General features: G+C 35.8%; 1 protein-coding gene across 1 annotated transcript in view; it reads right to left on the bottom strand.

Annotated features, from left to right (window-relative positions):
• Positions 1 to 17,914, bottom strand: part of AASS (aminoadipate-semialdehyde synthase) — a 61,217-nt gene that overhangs the window by 28,557 nt on the left and 14,746 nt on the right. Inside the window, exons 4-11 of the mRNA XM_032276156.1 lie at positions 15,923 to 16,007; positions 8,831 to 8,898; positions 8,580 to 8,726; positions 7,164 to 7,242; positions 6,922 to 7,049; positions 5,374 to 5,522; positions 3,938 to 4,060; positions 3,419 to 3,530 (exon numbers count right to left, since the gene is read on the bottom strand). Coding sequence (XP_032132047.1) covers positions 3,419 to 3,530; positions 3,938 to 4,060; positions 5,374 to 5,522; positions 6,922 to 7,049; positions 7,164 to 7,242; positions 8,580 to 8,726; positions 8,831 to 8,898; positions 15,923 to 16,007 — 891 coding nt within the window. The remainder of the gene's footprint in view (positions 1 to 3,418; positions 3,531 to 3,937; positions 4,061 to 5,373; positions 5,523 to 6,921; positions 7,050 to 7,163; positions 7,243 to 8,579; positions 8,727 to 8,830; positions 8,899 to 15,922; positions 16,008 to 17,914) is intronic.

Here is a 17,914-nt window from a genome sequence, read left to right as displayed (position 1 = left end):
AATTTGCCCATGTAACAAAACTGCACATGTAGCCACTGAACCTAAAACAAAAGTTGAAAGGAGGAAAACAAATAAGCTCTAACTATGCGCTGCCCACAAGAGACACACTTGCACCCTAAGGATGCACATAGGCTTTCATACCTCAGAAGGGATGAACGAAGGTATTTCATGCAAATCAAATAATAGCCAACAGAGGCCAGGGGCAATGTTTATTCCAGATAGAAAAGAGTTAAACTCAAAAACTCTCACAAGAGACAAAGAAGTCATTATTAAAGAGCTCAAGTCATTAAGAAGACAAAGCAACTATAAATACATGTGCACACAACATTTGAACACCTAAACATATAAAGCAAATATTGATCAACATAAAGGTAAAAATAGCAAAACAATAATAGTAGGAGATTTCAATACCCCCCTTTATCAAAAATGGAAAGATAACCAGAAAGAAATTAATAAGAAAATACTGGAATTGATCTGCACTTTAGACAAAATAGACCTAATAGATAAATACAGAACTTTTTATCCAGCAGCACCAGAATACGGATTCTTCTCTAATACATATAGCACATTCTCCAGAATAGGCTATACGGCAGGCCACAGAATAAGTCTTAACAAATTCAAAAACATTGAAATCATATAAAGTATTGTTTTCTATCACAATGGTATGAAACTAGAAATCAACAACAAGAGAAACTGGAAACTACAAACACATGCAAATTAAACAACATACTCCTGATCAGTTAATGAGTTAATAGAGAAATTAAAAGGGAAAATTAAAAATTTCTAGAGACAAATGAAAATAAAAGCACAACATACCAAAACCTATGGGATACAGCAAAAGCAGTACTCAGAAGGAAGTTTATAGCAATGTTTAAATGCTTATCTCAAAAAAGAACAAAGATCTCAAATAACCTAATGTTGCACCTCAAGGAACAAGATAAACAAGAACAAACTAAACCCAAAATTAGTAGACATAAAGAAATAATGATGGTTAGACAGGACATAATCAAAATAGAGACTTTAAAAATACAAAAGATAAATGAAATGAAGAGTTTGTTTGAGAAGGTAAACAAAATCAACCCCTAGTCTGCCTAAGGAGAAAAGACTCAAATAAATAAAATTTCAGATGACGATTGTTGGTGTATTGGAATGCTAATAATTTTTGTATGTTGATTTTGTATCCTGAAATTTTGCTGAAATTATCAGCTTAAGGAGCTTTTGGGCTAAGACTATGGAGTTGTCTAGACATAGAATCATGTCATCTGCATAAAGGGATAATTTGACTTCCTCTCTTCCTATTTGAATGCTCTTTCTTTCTTTCTCTTGCCATCTGAATGTATATGTATATATATATACACACTGAAAGACATGTCAAAAAATCTTTATAGTAGAATTATTAGTAAAAGCCCCAAAAAGAGAACAATCCCAAATGTCTACCAATGGTAAAATAGATTAATATATTTTGGTATATTACTTAGCAATCTGAACCTAGTCATGAATAAAAGATTAACATACAACAAAGTGTGATTTATCTTAAGAATGTGAAATTAGTTTGATATTTGAAAACCAACTGACACAATTCACATATTAACAGAGCAAAGGAAAAAATAATCTTCTCAATGAATACAGAAAATGCATTTGATAAATGTACATAATATCCACATCATCCAGGCCACAATCCAAAATTATTACATTTATGAAAACCAGAAGACTATGACCCATTCTCAAGGGAAAAGAGAATTAATAAAGTTCAACCCCAAGTTGACCCAGAAAGTTGGAAGTATGAGATTTAAGATTGTAAAATGGTTTTTATAACTATGTTTCATGTATTAAAAAAAAAAAAAAAACACCCATAACTAATGAAAAGATAGAAACTCTCTGCAGAGAAACAGAAAATACCAAAACAAAATTTTTTTTAAAAGAACCCAATGGAAATTTTAGAGCTGAAAATAAAACATCAGAAATGAAAAATGCACAGAAAAGTCTGATTAGCAGAATAGACAATATTAAGTCATTTTCAGATACAGGACAACTAAGAAAATCTGTCACTAGCAAACTTGTATTATAAGCAGTGATAAATTATGTTATTCAGTCTGCAGGGAAATGATGCCAACGGGAAATGAATGAAGAGTATCAAAAATGGCAAACATCTTGGTAAATACACTACTGCATTTTTTATATACATACAGTTTGGCCACTTAAACATTTACTATTACAGAATTTTAGAACTGGAGAAACTGTTAAGATTCTGTATTCATTGCAAGCACCTCATGATACTGATAAAATATCTAAGGGTCAGAAAGGAAGTGAGTGTCCTGCTCAAGGCCATAAAGCAAGTTGATGTCTCCAGAAAAGTCTAGCATTTGTACTCTCCTTCCCCTGCTTCTTTAATCCCTCAGCACCAACTCCAGACACAAAGACGATCCAGCACTAACTGCATAAGCAACACTTCTCATCCTTAACTCCCCTGTATTTGTTTTATAATATGTAAAATGGGTTTAATGATGGTACTTACCTAATATGGTTCTCATGAGTACTTAAAATTAAAATATATTTAGTACTTTGAACACTTCCTGTACATAGTAGGTGCAATATCATGTCTAACTGTGACAGTGCCTGCTGCCTGCATTTTCTCAAGCCTGCTACATCTCCTTGTTGATATATTCCAATAGGAAAAAGAAAGGTCCAAATGGAATACTATTTGAAAGAAAAGATGATCACAGACTGAAAATTTCATTTATTCTTGCCCCACTAACTATTGTTCTATTAATAGTGTGAGAGCTTATGAATGAAGATACAGATGAAAAGAACAAGAGCCATTCTTTATATTAGAATCACTGGCAGAGGCAGACAGTCTGGAATAAAAATAAAGCAGGATGGCTATGAATGCTTAGGATAAAAACTGAAATAAAAAATAATTTTCTTGGATAAAGAAAATGGAATATAGATAACATGGTATTTCATTAGCTAATCACTGATCACAGAAGAAAAATACATGACCTCAACATAAGCTGTCACTTAACTAACCATTAGTGACCAGAACCCAATAAAATGTTCTATATTTCGAATTTTCCAGATCTGGTTATTATGGCACAATAAGAGTCTCCCAACATGAACTGACCTAGACAGCAAAGAATCAAAAATAAAGCATGTTTTATCTCATGAGCGTTCTTAATAAAATACCTATAATGGGAGAGTGATGTAATTGTAATGAAGCATGAAGACAGTGATATTATCATAACCCCCAAGACATAAGTAAGCAGAATATGTCAAATAAAATAGTATCAGTAAGTATTTCAGGGAAGGGCTGGCATTTCATTTCACAACAGATTTCTTAGAAGACCAGAACATTCACAGAATGACTCCATTATTCTATTTAAAGCCACAGAGTTGTTACTGATATTACCAGTCTGCTTACCATTTCTTCAACATAAGGGTAAAGCATGTCTCCAAAGCACTCCGTGGCTTCAATTGGGAGCTGTGCTGGCAAATTGTCAATAGAACACATCAGGATCCCAGAGCCTTCAACGCTAAGAAAAGCAATATTGTTTATTTAGAAACACAAAACATTACTCGTAAGTTCTGACCTTTCTCGATGTCTACTCCATTATATTTGCTTCATTATCATTTGTAATTTTGTATAAAAGTATATGAGAAAATAAACAAAACGTTTCAAACAAAACATTTTCCTTCTTCAGCAACCTGTCTCCCATTTAAATATTATATACACACACACACACACACACACACACACACACACACTCACATACTATATATATTTAAGTGCTCAAATTTGCAATTTTTTACCAAATTTTTGTATGTTTATTTCTCTCCAAATTTTCATAGCTTCATGAAAACGTAAAATATTGAGAATTTTAGAGTAGTACATCAATGTAACTAAGTGATGAGTACCATAAAACAACTTTAGCAAACTCACCTGTCATGAATAATATGCTGGTCTGCATCATACATGCAAAAAGGACGCTCTATTGTTGTACACTCAGTCATAAACTCTATAGACCCTCCTGTGTCAGCTGAAATGTCACATATTGCCACAAGTCTGAAAATAACATCAATACTTAGATGAGAGGATGGAATTCTGAAGTCTCCAGTAAGACTAAAAAAGAGAGAACTTTGGAACAATTTTCAATGTGGATGCCAAATATTTTCCAGGCTCTTGGGCATTTTTTCTATATCTCATTCTTTTGCACTGTTCTGTGATACAGAAACTCTTCCCAATATGACTTTTAATCTCCACAAGAAAAAAAGAAAGAAAAGAGAAAAAAGCAGAAAATCGCTTTCCTAGGGAGCTCATTAATAGACTAAAGTTAAAGTAGTTAGCTATCTCTAAATAACTCAGAAAAGTTCAGCTATGCTACCTCCACCCTGTTTAGTATTGCATAGTTTTACATGTGATTACACAGAAACCTCTAGAATTATGAACAACAGTCTCAGTCCAGCATTCAAAAGGGTTGACTACAATTTTTCTGCACAATCTCCAATTACCACAGTAGAGCTAGACTGTCACATTTAGCTTCCTATATATGCTTTGTTGCCTCCGTATTTATTAAGCACCAATCCTTTCACTTGGAATTCTTGTTCTCCTCACTTTTCCCTTTAAGGTTTGCTGAGCCCAGCTTCTGCTTTCTTCTAAACCCCGGTGATGTTGTTGCTCCTAGCATTCCCTTGGCATTTACTGGATGCCAGTTACATGCCTAGAAAAGCAAACATATCTTTTACTCCTCCACAAATATTTGTTGATTAATTAATTCATTCAATATTTAACAATTATTTAATGCCCATTATACATCACTAGGTGCTTGTGGCCCAGATAAACAAACCCCCGATACTTAAGGAGATTAAGTTCTAGGAAGAGGGAGAAAAATCATAAACACGAGAAAATAAATGAGAAACTTCAAAACAAAAAAGAGTAACAAACTAGAGATAGAGATGGGAGTGGAGATGCAAGAGAAGATTTCTCTGGGGAGAGGGTTTCAGAGCTGCATGCAGCATCACAGAAATCAAATGAAGAGTGTTTCAAGAAGTGGGGATGGGCTGGGCCTGGTGGCTCGTGCCTGTAATCCTAGCACCTTGGGAGGCCAAAACATGAGGTCTGCTTAGGGCCTAGAGATTTACACCAGCCTGGGAAACAAAACAAGACCCCATCTCTAAAAATAAATACATAAAATTTTTAAAAAAGAAGGAGGGATGGTTAACAATGTCGAGTACTGCCAAGAGGTCAAGAAAGATAAGGCAGAGACGTAGTCATTAGAAATCAAGTCCTATGATATGAGGGGACATCACATTCTTTGATCCTCTAATAATGGAAGCAGCTGGTAAAAACTGCCGTCGTTGCTGAAGTAGAGTGCTTACTTGTGTGGTAGTGCAGGGCAGCCTTCCACACCAGCAGCTGAGAACTTGCCTGGAACCAGGAGACTCTGAGCATCTTGGCGAGTTAGGAGGCGAGGAGTGTTTTGTTCCCAGTAGATTCCATTAATTAAGCAAGTTGTATAGGGTGCAATCTGTAATGCAAGTTCCAGGTTCAGGAAAATAGAAAATAACCCATTTTAATACAGTATATTGAAAAGAGAGCTATCAGTAAAGTCTATGAGAAATAATTAAATATAACTTCTAATTGATTTTCTTATTGTCCAGGTCGGTGTCCATATTTTGAGGTAAAAATAATAATTCTACCCTCAGATTTCAGTGTAGAATTACGCCATGACAGGGAAATATATGACCATAAATATATTAATATGTTCATTCTATAATGTACTGCATGCCAAAGAAAAAGGACAAAAAACACACACACACAAAACAGTGGACCTAAAATTCTATTTCCAGCTCTACTACCTGTAGGGTATGACCTAAATCATGCTCCCTCAACTTCTCTGGGCTCTATTTTTCTTACCTGCCAGATGGGGATAATACACACCCCATTCCTCAAAGGAATGCTGTGAAGATTAAATCAGATAACATCTGTAAGCTCCATGGAGAAATGTGCTACACACATGCATACATGGTAACTAGCTCATTATCAGTTTTAGGATGCATCCAATCACCAATACTTCTGTGACTGGAGAAATGAGAAGGAATAAAGATTTCCTAGATTCAAAATTTTTCAGTTTGAAACTATGTTCATAATTTTTCTTCTTCAAACATCTCAAACTGAAGGTAAAAATTCTTCTAACATGATGTGCATGACATAAGGGCTAAACTTCCTACCAAAATCTAAAAATGCTACATTGGTCAAACATATTTAAAATTATTTAAAGAATTCCTTTTCACAATAAATGCATGCATTTTTAAAAATTTATTTCTTGGTTGGTTAGTTTATCTGGGGGAAGATTGTTGCATGGCCAATTACTACAGAACACACAAATATATTTTATTTATTTTAAGATAAGGCCAGTGTGTCCCATCAAAGGATTTGATTTGTAAGTACTAACTTTTTCATACAGTGGGGATGGTCTGCACTTATACAGGCACACTATGTCACCCTCACCACCTGAATCAATGGCATGCATTTCAAGATTGCTGGCTGAGATTATGGTTGTAATTTGTGGCCATCTTGAGACCTGTGACCAAACCTCATATGCACTGTGCTCTGCTCACAGTGCTAACTAGTCCGGGATAAATACAGAAAACAGTAACCCACAGGAAATGGCTTAGAGCTATTGGGCACATGTAGACCTGAGGCAGAAATGGAGACAGTGAAACAAAGAGTATGTCCACAGAAACCACAAAAAGCACTAAAATTCCCCTAAAAGACAACAGCTCCAAAGGCTAACTCATGATACCCAAAGAACTTACAACAGGAAAACTGAAAGCCAATGTACCATTCATAATTTCTCTTTTTGAAAACAGCCTTCCTACACTGTATCATAAGCAACCAACTTAAAAGCTGAATACCATACTCACATCAGTATTAAAACGACTTATGTAGCGCTCAGGATGTTTGTCATACTCTGCAGGATCATACACACCATCTGTTTTCCTGACAAGATGATGATGGCGACTTAACACAGTCCCGTACACTTTTCTGAGGTCTTGCAAAGGAGAAAGAAATTAGTAAAGTGGGTGACAAAAAATTTATGGTGATAAAATATTATAACACAAAGACTGTTAAAAACATTAAAAGTTAGTCATCCCCTGTCCTTTACCTCCAGTTTGGGAAACTTCTTTTAATTCATGGGGTTCCACATATTCACAAGGTAGCTCATTAAAGATTGCCTGGGCTCCCTACAAATAACAAGTGAATAAAAATCAAAAAAATCAATAGAAAAAGAACCAACATGGTTTTCTACAAAGATTCTGATCATTTTTCCAGCAATTATATAGCTCCACTTGCCTTCCCTACAACCAGAATTGCAACATAGAAATAGAGATGAGCTGCTTGCAAGCAGTCTGATAGCTAGCTTTTATTAATCTTTGAACGGCACACATTAGAAGGGGCTTTAATGTTTTTTCTTTTTTATTTAAGTCACTCAGAGAATTGATCAGAGTATTTAGAAATGAGGGCACAATAAAATATTTCCATTTATTTTAAATCCATTGTAGAAATTATTTCAAATGGGAAAACTATATTTTCTACAAAGGAAATAATTGGATGCTTACCTCACAATATAATATGAATAATGATACTCTTTTTGTAAAATATTTTCTTTGAAGAAGGAAATGTTCTACAATTACAGGTTTCTATAGGAGATTACAAATATATTCTTAAAACCACCAGAGAAGGAAGAAAGTATGAATTCCAGTCTTATAAATGAATCTTCTTAATATCTTGTTTGCAAAACTCTGAGTAGTCTTGAAAAATGGACATCATGAGGTCACTTTTAAACTCTTGGACATATTGGTAATGAAGGTAAAACAGATCACACTCAGAACAGACCTTTTTGCTATTAACAATGAATTATCTCTTTTATTTATTTATTTATTTATTTTTTTGAAACGGAGTCTCGCTCTGTCACCCAGGATGGAGTGCAGTGGTGTGATCTTGACTCACTGCAACCTCCGCCTCCCAGGTTCAAGTGATTCTCCTGCCTCAGCCTCCTTAGTAGCTGGGATTACAGGTGTGCACCACCATGCCTGGCTAATTTTTGCAATTTTGGTAGAGATGGGGTTTTACCATATTGGCCAGGCTGGTCTCGAACTCCTGACCTCAGGTGATCCACCTGCCTTGGCCTCCCAAAGTGTTGGGATTACAGGTATGAGCCACTGCACCCAGCTGAATTATCTCTTTTAAAAAAAGAAAAACAAAGAAAGAAAAAGTATTCCAAGACTCAGATACCTAGCTATCAACTAAAAACTACATGTGTCTATGTATGTGTGTATACACACACATATATACATACACACACACACACACACACATATATATATACACACACGTACATATACACATATACACATATTTGGATCATTACTACTTTTCACTATGAGAAAAAAACGTTGGTAAGAAAAGTACCAAAATTTCATTCAGTCCATTTGAAATACCCACAAAATGCCTGCCCACATCGTTAGGGTTAGTTTCAGAGTGTTGGATTGTTTACAGAAGGAAGTCAGGTAAAATTTACCTTAGAAACATTACCAGTTCCTGTGAACACAAATGTTAAGGGCCCTATTGACTTAGGCATCAAACCTAGAGATATTTCATAGCCAGCATCACGGACAGCTTGCACAGCCTGACTGCTATTCCTGTAGTTATGAGCCATGCCAATGTGCTGAAAACAAACATACGCATCTCAAGTTAGTCCACCAGCTCTTTTTAATTCCTAAAGAGTGAGATGTGTTTTCCAAACAAATAAGCAAAATAAACATCTCTCACCATAAAAGGTGTGTGATGTCCCAAAGCAAGGAGCCTTAAACCCATTCCATGTAAAATGTCGATCATCCCTGTTACAGAATCAGACCAATAGAAAGACTATTAGTTGGAAAGAATTTAAGCTGTTCTCTCTGCCCATTCTCCAATCTGCATAGTGCCCTGCAGAGCACAAATATAGCATCTCAGATTTGGAAGAGGCCTCAGTAGATTTTTTGCGTCCTCTCAACTTTCTGGCATCAAATGCACTAACCCAAATGCATCCCCACCTATTCCTTCCACCTTCAATCCTGATAAAATAGAAAGAATGTTCCTCTTCTTATCTAAGGCTAATCTCTCCACATTGTCTCCAGATCCCATCCCTTCACTGTCCTTCCCTATTGCTTTATTCTTATCAGCATTTAAACATGCTGCCACGCCTCCCTACTAAAAGCAAATGAACAAATAAGTCACCATTAACCCTAGGGTTCCCATCATCTATTTAGAGACCTAAATAACTAAACTCAGTGGATACATTGTAGATCAGGTCAGAAGTACTTGGCAATGCGGACCTCTTCTTTGTGGAAACAGAGTGCCCCTCAGCATCCTAACTTCAATTTTTTTTATCCTACCTTTCTGTAGGTTCCTCTTCCTGTGCCAACTTTTATATTATTCACCCTTAGGATTCTGTCCTGGGCTCTATTCTCTTTCATATCTACATTTGTCCCTAGATGAGCTTAGGTAATCTCATCTAGTCCTAAATTTCAAGTACTATCTATATGCAGATGGCCTCAAATCTGTTTCTCCAAAACAGATTTTTCTTTTGATTTCAAAACCTAGCCAGACACCTTCTTATGCCTGTAGCAAAGACCTCAGCATCCATTCATTCCTTATTCTTTTTATGAAAGAACTTTCCATGTTCCTCACCCCCAACACGCATCCCTACCAAATTTTCTTTTATTGTTTTTCTAAAGTCAACTTATAAAGAAATAGTTTATATACAACAAAATGCACCCATTTAAACTGTATAGTTTGGTAACTGTTAACGAATACATACATCTGTGTTATTACTACCATGATCAAGATGCAGAGTATTTCATCAGCCTCTGGTCTCCACAACTACTGATCTTTCTGCATAAATTAGGTTCTTCTAAAGTTTCATATAAATGAAATTTTAAACAGTCACCTCTCAGTATATGCAGGGGTTTGGTTCTAAGACCCTTGCATATGTCAAAATCTGGGCATACTCAAGTCCCACAGTCAGTCCTGTGACACCCATCTATATAAAAAAAAGTGGCCCCCCATAAAGGCGGGTTTTGCATTCCATGAATATAAGTGGACTCGTGCAGTTCAAACTCGTGTTGTTTAACGGTCAGTTGTACTCTTTTACATTGTGTCAGCTTTCACTCAGCATAATGTTTTTGAGGTTCATACATATTTTGTGTGTATCAGTAGTTAGTTTCTGTTTATTGCTGAAGAGTTTTTTCATTTCCATTTCAGCTTATTCCTCTGCTGATCATTTAGGTTGTTTCCAGGCTATTATAAATGGAGTTGCTATAAAAAATTATTTGTATAAAATATGGTATTTCTCCTAATAAAAGCCTATTAGTGGAATTTATTTTGAACCTTGACACTTAAGTTTTTCATTTCTTCCTGAGCTGATTTTGGCAATTTGTGCCCTTTGAAAATTTATCTAGTTCATCAAGATTGCCAAATTTATTGACCTATTCATAATATTCCTTTATCCTTTTAATATTTGTAAGATACAGTGATGGCCCCTTGTATTCCTTCTTAGTAAATAGTGTCTTCTCTCTTTTTTTTATTCAGAGATGTTAATCAAAATTATTGATATTTTTCAGAGAACCAGGTTTTGGTTTCATTGATTTTGTCTATTCTTTTCCTGTTTTGATTTCATTAATTTTAATGGTATCTTTATTATTTATTTCTTTCTACTTGTTTTTGAGTTTATTTCTCTTTAATTTTCTAGCTTCATATGGTGGAAGCACAAATTACTAATTTTAAAACTGTCTTCTCTAATAAAAGAATTAAATGCTGTAAATTTCCTTCTAATTACTAATTTATCTATAGCCCACACATTTTGATAAACTATACTTTAAATTTTTCTTCTATTAAAATATCTTCTAATTTTCCTATGATTTCTTCTTAACCCATCAGTTATTCAAAAATACACTGAATATCTTCCAAATATGTGGAAATTTTCCAAATATCTTTCTATAAAAACTTCTAGGGCAATTTTATTACAGTTAGAATACATACTGTATGATTTCAAACTTTTAAGTTTATCAAGAATTGTTTTGTGATTCGTTGTATAGGCCATCCTGGAGTTTTTAGGTCATTAATGATATATATTGATATAGCTAAATTTAAAGCTACCATGTTGCTGTTTGTGTTCTTGTTTTATTTATACTTTGTACCTTTTTATGCACTTTTTCTTGTATTTTGGCTTGCACTATGTATTTCTTAGTATGAAATTTTAGTTCCATTATTGGCTTATGAGCTCTAGAACCTTGTTTTCAGTGATTGTTCTAGGTTATCACATGCATCTTTATCTTATTATAGTCAACTATCAAGTAATGTCATACCATTTCAGGCATAATAAAAGAACCTTACAAAACTACGTTTCTATTCCTCTTCTCCTGTTCATCGTTATTGGTTGCATAAGTTTTATTTCTACCTGTGTTATGAATATCATAATACTTGTTTCATTTGAAACTATCAATTATTTTTTAAAGAATTTTTCTTTTGGAGACGGTTAACTCACTTTGTCACCCAGGCTAGAATGCAGTGGCACAAACACAGTTCACTGCAGCCTCAACCTCCCAGACTCAAGCAATCCTCAGCCTCCCAAGCAGCTGGGATACCAGGCATGCACTACTAAGCCCAGCTAATGTTGTATTTTTTTGTAGAGATGGGACTTCACCATTTTTCCCAGGCTGGTCTCAAACTCCTGAGCTCAAGCAATTCACCTGCCCTGGGCTCCCAGTGTGCTGAGATTACAGGCATGAGCCACTGTGCCCAGCCATAAAGAAAAGTTTTAAAATAAGATATGATGATTTTTATATTTGTTTACATTCTACCATTGGTAATGTTCTTTGTTTCTTTAATTCAATCCATATTTTCAACTGATTTCATTTTCCTTCTGCTTGAGAAATTTTCTAAATATTCCTATGGCAGTGAATTGTATTAGCTTTCATTTGACCAGAAAATCTATATTTAATCTTCACTTACTAGAAAGGTGTCCAGAAAGGTATTAAAAAGATACTGTCTTTGGAAAGATATTGTACTGTACATAAAATTATAGGTTGGTTTGTTTTCTATCAGCACGTTAATGATGTTGTTCCATTTTCTGCTAGCTTAAACTGTTTCTGATTAGAAGTTTGATGTTTATCTTAGTTATTCTATGTATATTGTTCCTTTTTCCCATTATTTTTAATTCTCTTATTGTTTTTTAGCAAGACAATTATGATGGTTCTAGTGTCATTTTCTTTGTGATTTTTTTATTTGTTTTTGACTTGGGGTTTGTTGAACTTTACTTATCTGTGTATTTATAATTTTTATCAAAATATGGGAACATTTTGGTCACTATTTCTTTAAATATTTTCTTCCTTCCTCATTGCAGAGAAACTAAACAAAATGAAGCATAAAAAGAAAAAAAGACTGAGAAAAAAAACAGAATGTAAGTGACAGGTGGTGATCAAATGGTCTAATATGTGTGTATTTGGAGTCCCAGAAGGAAAAGAGGGAGGTGAAAGGAAAACAAGCCTTAAGAGAATCGATGTAATCCACAAACAATTGCCTGTTAGAACAAAACCCAATGGTCCTGAAAGGAAAACATCAAAATCTAATAATCAACAATGTAAAATAAACTATGTCTGGCATTCAGTAAAAAATTGAGTCTTGCAATGGAACATTAACTTGGAGATATTCAGCAACAGAAACAAATCCAGAAACAAGAAATGACAGAGATGTTGCTCAATATGCTCAATGTTTAAATGAAAACACAAACAAAATGAGTAGAAGAAATCTATCTATCATGTATCTATAAATCAATAGACACTACAGAAGAAAATCTATATCTTCTTTACTCTTCTGCTTATATATAGATTTTCCTCTGTAGTGTCTATTTGATTGATAGACTGATTTCTTCTATTTCTCTCCTCATTTTATGTTTTCATTTAAAACGTGAATATACTGAATATTTATTATAGCTATTTTAATCAATTTGTCTGCTAATTATATCTCTCTCAAATTAGACGTTAGGCTCATTTTTAAGCTTTTGTAGGAGTGAATTTAGAACAGGCTTTATTAACAGCTGGTTTAACCACACACATCAGGGCTTCCCTGAAAGCCTTATATATTCAGTGAAATCTCTCCACTCTGGCTGATGGTACAAACTCTGGGAACAGTTTGCCACAGAGTTCCCTAGCATTGTTCTTTTTCTCAAATTGTTACTCAGCCAGTCTCATGAATTTTCATCCTCCACTCAGCAAGATCCCTAAGCATATTTCTAGAACACCTATTTCTGCATAGCTTCCCCCTCTTTGGTACTATGTGTTGTCAATTCCAGCCACCTCAGCTCCCCAACTCCTATCTCCTCAGCTCAGTGAGTCCACCAGGCTTTGTGTCACTTTCTCATATTCACACCCTCTGGAAATTTCTCCAGACAGAAAGCCAGAGTGAACATAGAGCTCACCTCATCTATTTTCCATCTATCAGGGATCACAAGTCTGTAGTGCCTGTTGTCCAATGTCTGATAACATGGTTTTCTACATCTCATCCAATTTTTCTAAATGACAGGATATTAAGTCTGAACTCAATCCTTCATGGATGGAGAGCACATGGTTTTAGAAGCAGACATAGCTGCCCAGTTATAGATTACATTTCTCAATCAATTTAAACCAATGGGTATGAGCAGAAATAATATGTTCAAATTCTGTGTCACATCCTTAGAAAGGAAGCTGCTTGCCTCCACTTCGTTTCTCCCCTTTCCGCTGCCTGGAAAAGAGCAACCTGAAGGGTCACCTTAGAAATGAAAGCCAAGTGTTGACAATAGCAGAGCCCTCCCCTCATCCCACCATCCCTAGACTACTCATCCCTGGACTTCTAGCTTATGTAAGTTCTATTCTATGGGGTCTCTATTACAGCAACTTAGTTTGTAATCTACTAACATATTGTCCTATACAGAACTCATTTACTCTCTTCCTCCAAATTCTTCTTCCATTTCTATGGGTTCTGAAAGAACTGAATCACTGCCTAAGTTGGTAACCTGGATGTCATCTTTAAAGTGTCTCTCTCACCCCCTCATCCCTGCATCCAATCAGTCACCACATCCTGTGAATTTCAGCTTCTAAATATTTCTAAGAACCACATATCCTTCTCTCCATATACACTTTAATTACGAACTTATTTCTATTCCATAAAACTATTCTTTTTCCCCTCTTCACTTTGAGCTTTGCTTCCCCTACTTCCTTGGATAGTTTTTAATCATTCTTCAGATATCAGCTTCAAAGGCACTTTTTAAAAGAAAGCGTTTGCAACAGCTAAGTTCAAATAACTTTCTTTTATCTTCTTCTTCTTTTTGAAATGGAGTCTTGCTCTGTCTCCCAGGCTGGAGTGCAATGGCATGATCTTGGCTTACTGCAACCTCTGCCTTGTAAGTTCAAGTAATTCTCCTGCCTCAGACTCCCGAATAGCTGGGATTACAGGTAGCTGCCACCACACCCAACTAATTTTTGTATTCTTAATAGAGATGGGATTTCACCATGTGGCCAGTCTGGTCTTGAATTCTGGACCTCAGGTGATCTACCCGCATTGACCTCCCAAAGTGCTGGAATTACAGGCGTGAACCACAATGCCTGGCCTCAAATACCTTTCTTATAGCAATTAGCAGTAGCATTTTATTTGTGTTTACTTGCCTGAATACTTCTCTAAGAACATGAACCACATCCTATTGATGGATGTGGTCCTATTTCTGAATATAGTGACTTCTAAATAAATCGGCTTAATTCTGATGTATTAATTCTATGTAGGTAAATAAAACCCTCATCTGGATGAGTCCTGAAAGGCCCTAGGAATCCTAGTTATTAGAGGTCTCTCTACTACTGCTTTTATACTAAGAAATTTAATTCACTGTTAGTCTAATAGAGCTGATTTGTGTATTGGGTGAGAAAAGATATTTTTTTTAGATGGAGTTTTGCTCTGTCATTCAAACTGGAGTGCAGTGGCCTGATCTTGGTTCACTGCAAACTCTGCCTCCTGGGTTCAAGCAATTCTCGTGCCTCAACCTCCTGAGAAGCTGGGATTACAGATGTGCACCACCACCAGCTAATTTTTGTAGTTTTAATAGAGATGGGGTTTCACCATATTGGCTAGGCTGGTCTCAAACTCCTGACCTCAAATGATCAGCCTGTGTCAGCCTCCCAAAGTGCTGGGATTACAGGCATGAGCTACTATACCCTGCCTTAATTGGTTTTAAGTGAAAGCATTTTATGATCTTTAAATTTTTGCTTAGATCTCTTTATTATTTAAGAAGCAGGTAGATTTGAGTATAACATTAATAATAAGCAAAATGACATAAACCATAATAAGGAATTTTCTACTTTTAAATAACAAGGTCAAACAATGCCAAAGTCATCACCTACCTTATTAGACCTGCAAGTAATCTGATCTGAAACAGAGCTATAACATATTGTGGCGTTTCTTGACAAAACAAGGTCCAAAATGTTAATTGGACAAAATTCCTGTACCTGGACCTTTCTTCCCTTTCTCTTTTTCCCTATCTTCTGCTTCCCAATGTCTCATTACCAAACTGACATCTCCTTCTAGCCTTTCAAAAGGAACTACCTAAAAATCAGAGCCTGTTTGTAGTTGTTAACCTTCTCCCTGCTTTTTCTTTTGAATTTTTGCAATTAAATATTTTTAACCATTTATCTTCATACATTATTCCACTTGTATGCATCATCCTTCAGCATACCTTCATTTTTATTTTATTTCCATGGAAATAAACACTCCTATATCCTTGCCACAGAAAAGAGAAAACTCACAGTTATTCCCCAAGCCAATTTAGAAAGTGGGTGATGTAAGCGCTGGCGTACTTACCTGCCACACCAGCCCACTGTCCAAATGCCACAACCCGTACTCCTCTATGATCCACCATTTTCTCATAATCAATAAGTCGAATTTCCTGAAAAGGGGATAAAAAATTTTCCAACTGGACCCATTAAGCTTAATTGTAACAAGTAAAGATAAATATGAGCAAGTAAGTATTTCACATTTTTTCCTCTGAAATATATCTTAACTTGCTACCAGAAGTTACCATGAGGTATACCATGAAATATTTAGAAAACACCAGGTGGCAAACCAATGGTAGCTTTGTAACTGGAAATGAAAAAATGATCATAGCAGGTGCTATACCCCCTTGATGATAGGCAAATAATAAAGGTAGAATTTCCCTTACCTTTTTGCCCCCACCCATCCAGCACCATCTACTAACATATCTATAGCCCCACTCATCCTTACATCCTTCCTTCTGGTCAAAGAAAACAGATCCCCTTTGAGATGAATCTCTGAGCTAGATCCTAGCTCCTCTCATGTCCTCCAAGATCACTCTTCTTGAACTGTTGTTACCTCTTTTCCGCATCTTCCCTCTTTACATTGTTTCTCAACCATTCTAAATAGACTCAGGTCTATACTACCTGGAAAATAATAACACTCCCTCTCAAGTCCAAGCACAAATATTTTTCTCTCCTCCTCCTCTCTTTTTTTCCCCCTCTGCGTCCTTTTACAGGTAACCTTCCTCTTTAAAGCCGTAATGATGTCTGCATTTCTCTTCCTTGCCTTCACTAAAAACACATTCTCTTCCTCTTTCCTTGAAAACCTTTCCCCTCTCAGGAAAGTCTTAGTAATTCATGCTTAAAACATCATAGTGCATTGTAATTATATAGTATTTTAAACAGTAATTTTATTTCCTCAAAGATCATATAATTTTATCATGTTCATGAGTTTAAGAATGTTTATTCTTCATCCAACTCCAAGTCATTGGTTACAAAATGCTGCCCAAAAGCAGCCCTGCCAGGTCGGTTTTTGCTAATTTTCTTATAATGAACAGGTTAAAATAACAAAAAATGTTCCTAAAATACTTAATAAAGACCTTATTTGCTTAAGATGGAACATTCTTCATATAGTATTATTTCCATTAGTTACTTTTGAACTTGTTCTTTAGAAACACTACAAATTAACTGTCACCCATGTCTACTGTCTTTGGAATTAATTGGAAAGTATTTTATACTCCTCTATAATATGTGTTTTCCCATTGCTTTTACTGTTTATGATTTCTCCAATCATCTGCCCTAATCTCAGATTCTAGCTCAAATGTCTTGAGGCTGTGGACCTTAGACTTCTTTATCTGTATTTCCTTCCTGTGCTCATCCAGTCTCATGACTCTAGATACCATCTAGTCCCTGACAACTACAAACTGTATGTCAGGAGAAGATGCCCCCCTGAGCTTCAGACTCGTATCCAACAGCCCACCTGGCTTATCCCTTTACATGTCTAATACAATATTAAACCTGGCAGACCCTAAACCCAACTCTCCATTTGCCTACCCAAGCCTTTTTCTCTTTTAGTAGCATCACGTCATTCCATGGCAATTGCTTTCAGTAGCTCAGGCCAAAACCTGGAGTCATTCCTGACTCCTCTCCTTTTCTCATATTCTACCTTTATGTCATCAGTAAATCCTGTAGGATCCACCCCTAAAACACATCCAAGATTTGTCCACACATCACAACTTCTATTACTACCACTTCCAGGTGCAGGCCACCATCACTTGTGAGCTGCAGGCTAGACCAGCCTAGGTCAGCAGCCTTCTTAGTAATTTTGCTCTCCCCCTCCCACCTCCAAACATTACTGACAAGAGACAGAATAAGCATTTTTGAACATGGTCTACTCTAACCCCATACTCTAAAAGACCCTCAGGCCTTTGCGTTACTATTCTGTCTGCTTAAAGTACTCATCTCAGATGTGTATGGCTCAGTCCTTCGCCTCCTTCAGGTTGTTGCTCAATGCCACTTTCACAATGGGGCCCCCTCTGAC

This window comes from Sapajus apella, unplaced genomic scaffold, assembly GCF_009761245.1.
Source record: "Sapajus apella isolate SASKATOON/1434 unplaced genomic scaffold, GSC_monkey_1.0 scaffold7, whole genome shotgun sequence".
Taxonomy (NCBI): Eukaryota; Metazoa; Chordata; class Mammalia; order Primates; family Cebidae; genus Sapajus; species Sapajus apella.
Note: the sequence above shows the minus strand (reverse complement) of the source record. Positions and strands in the feature narration are given on the sequence as shown.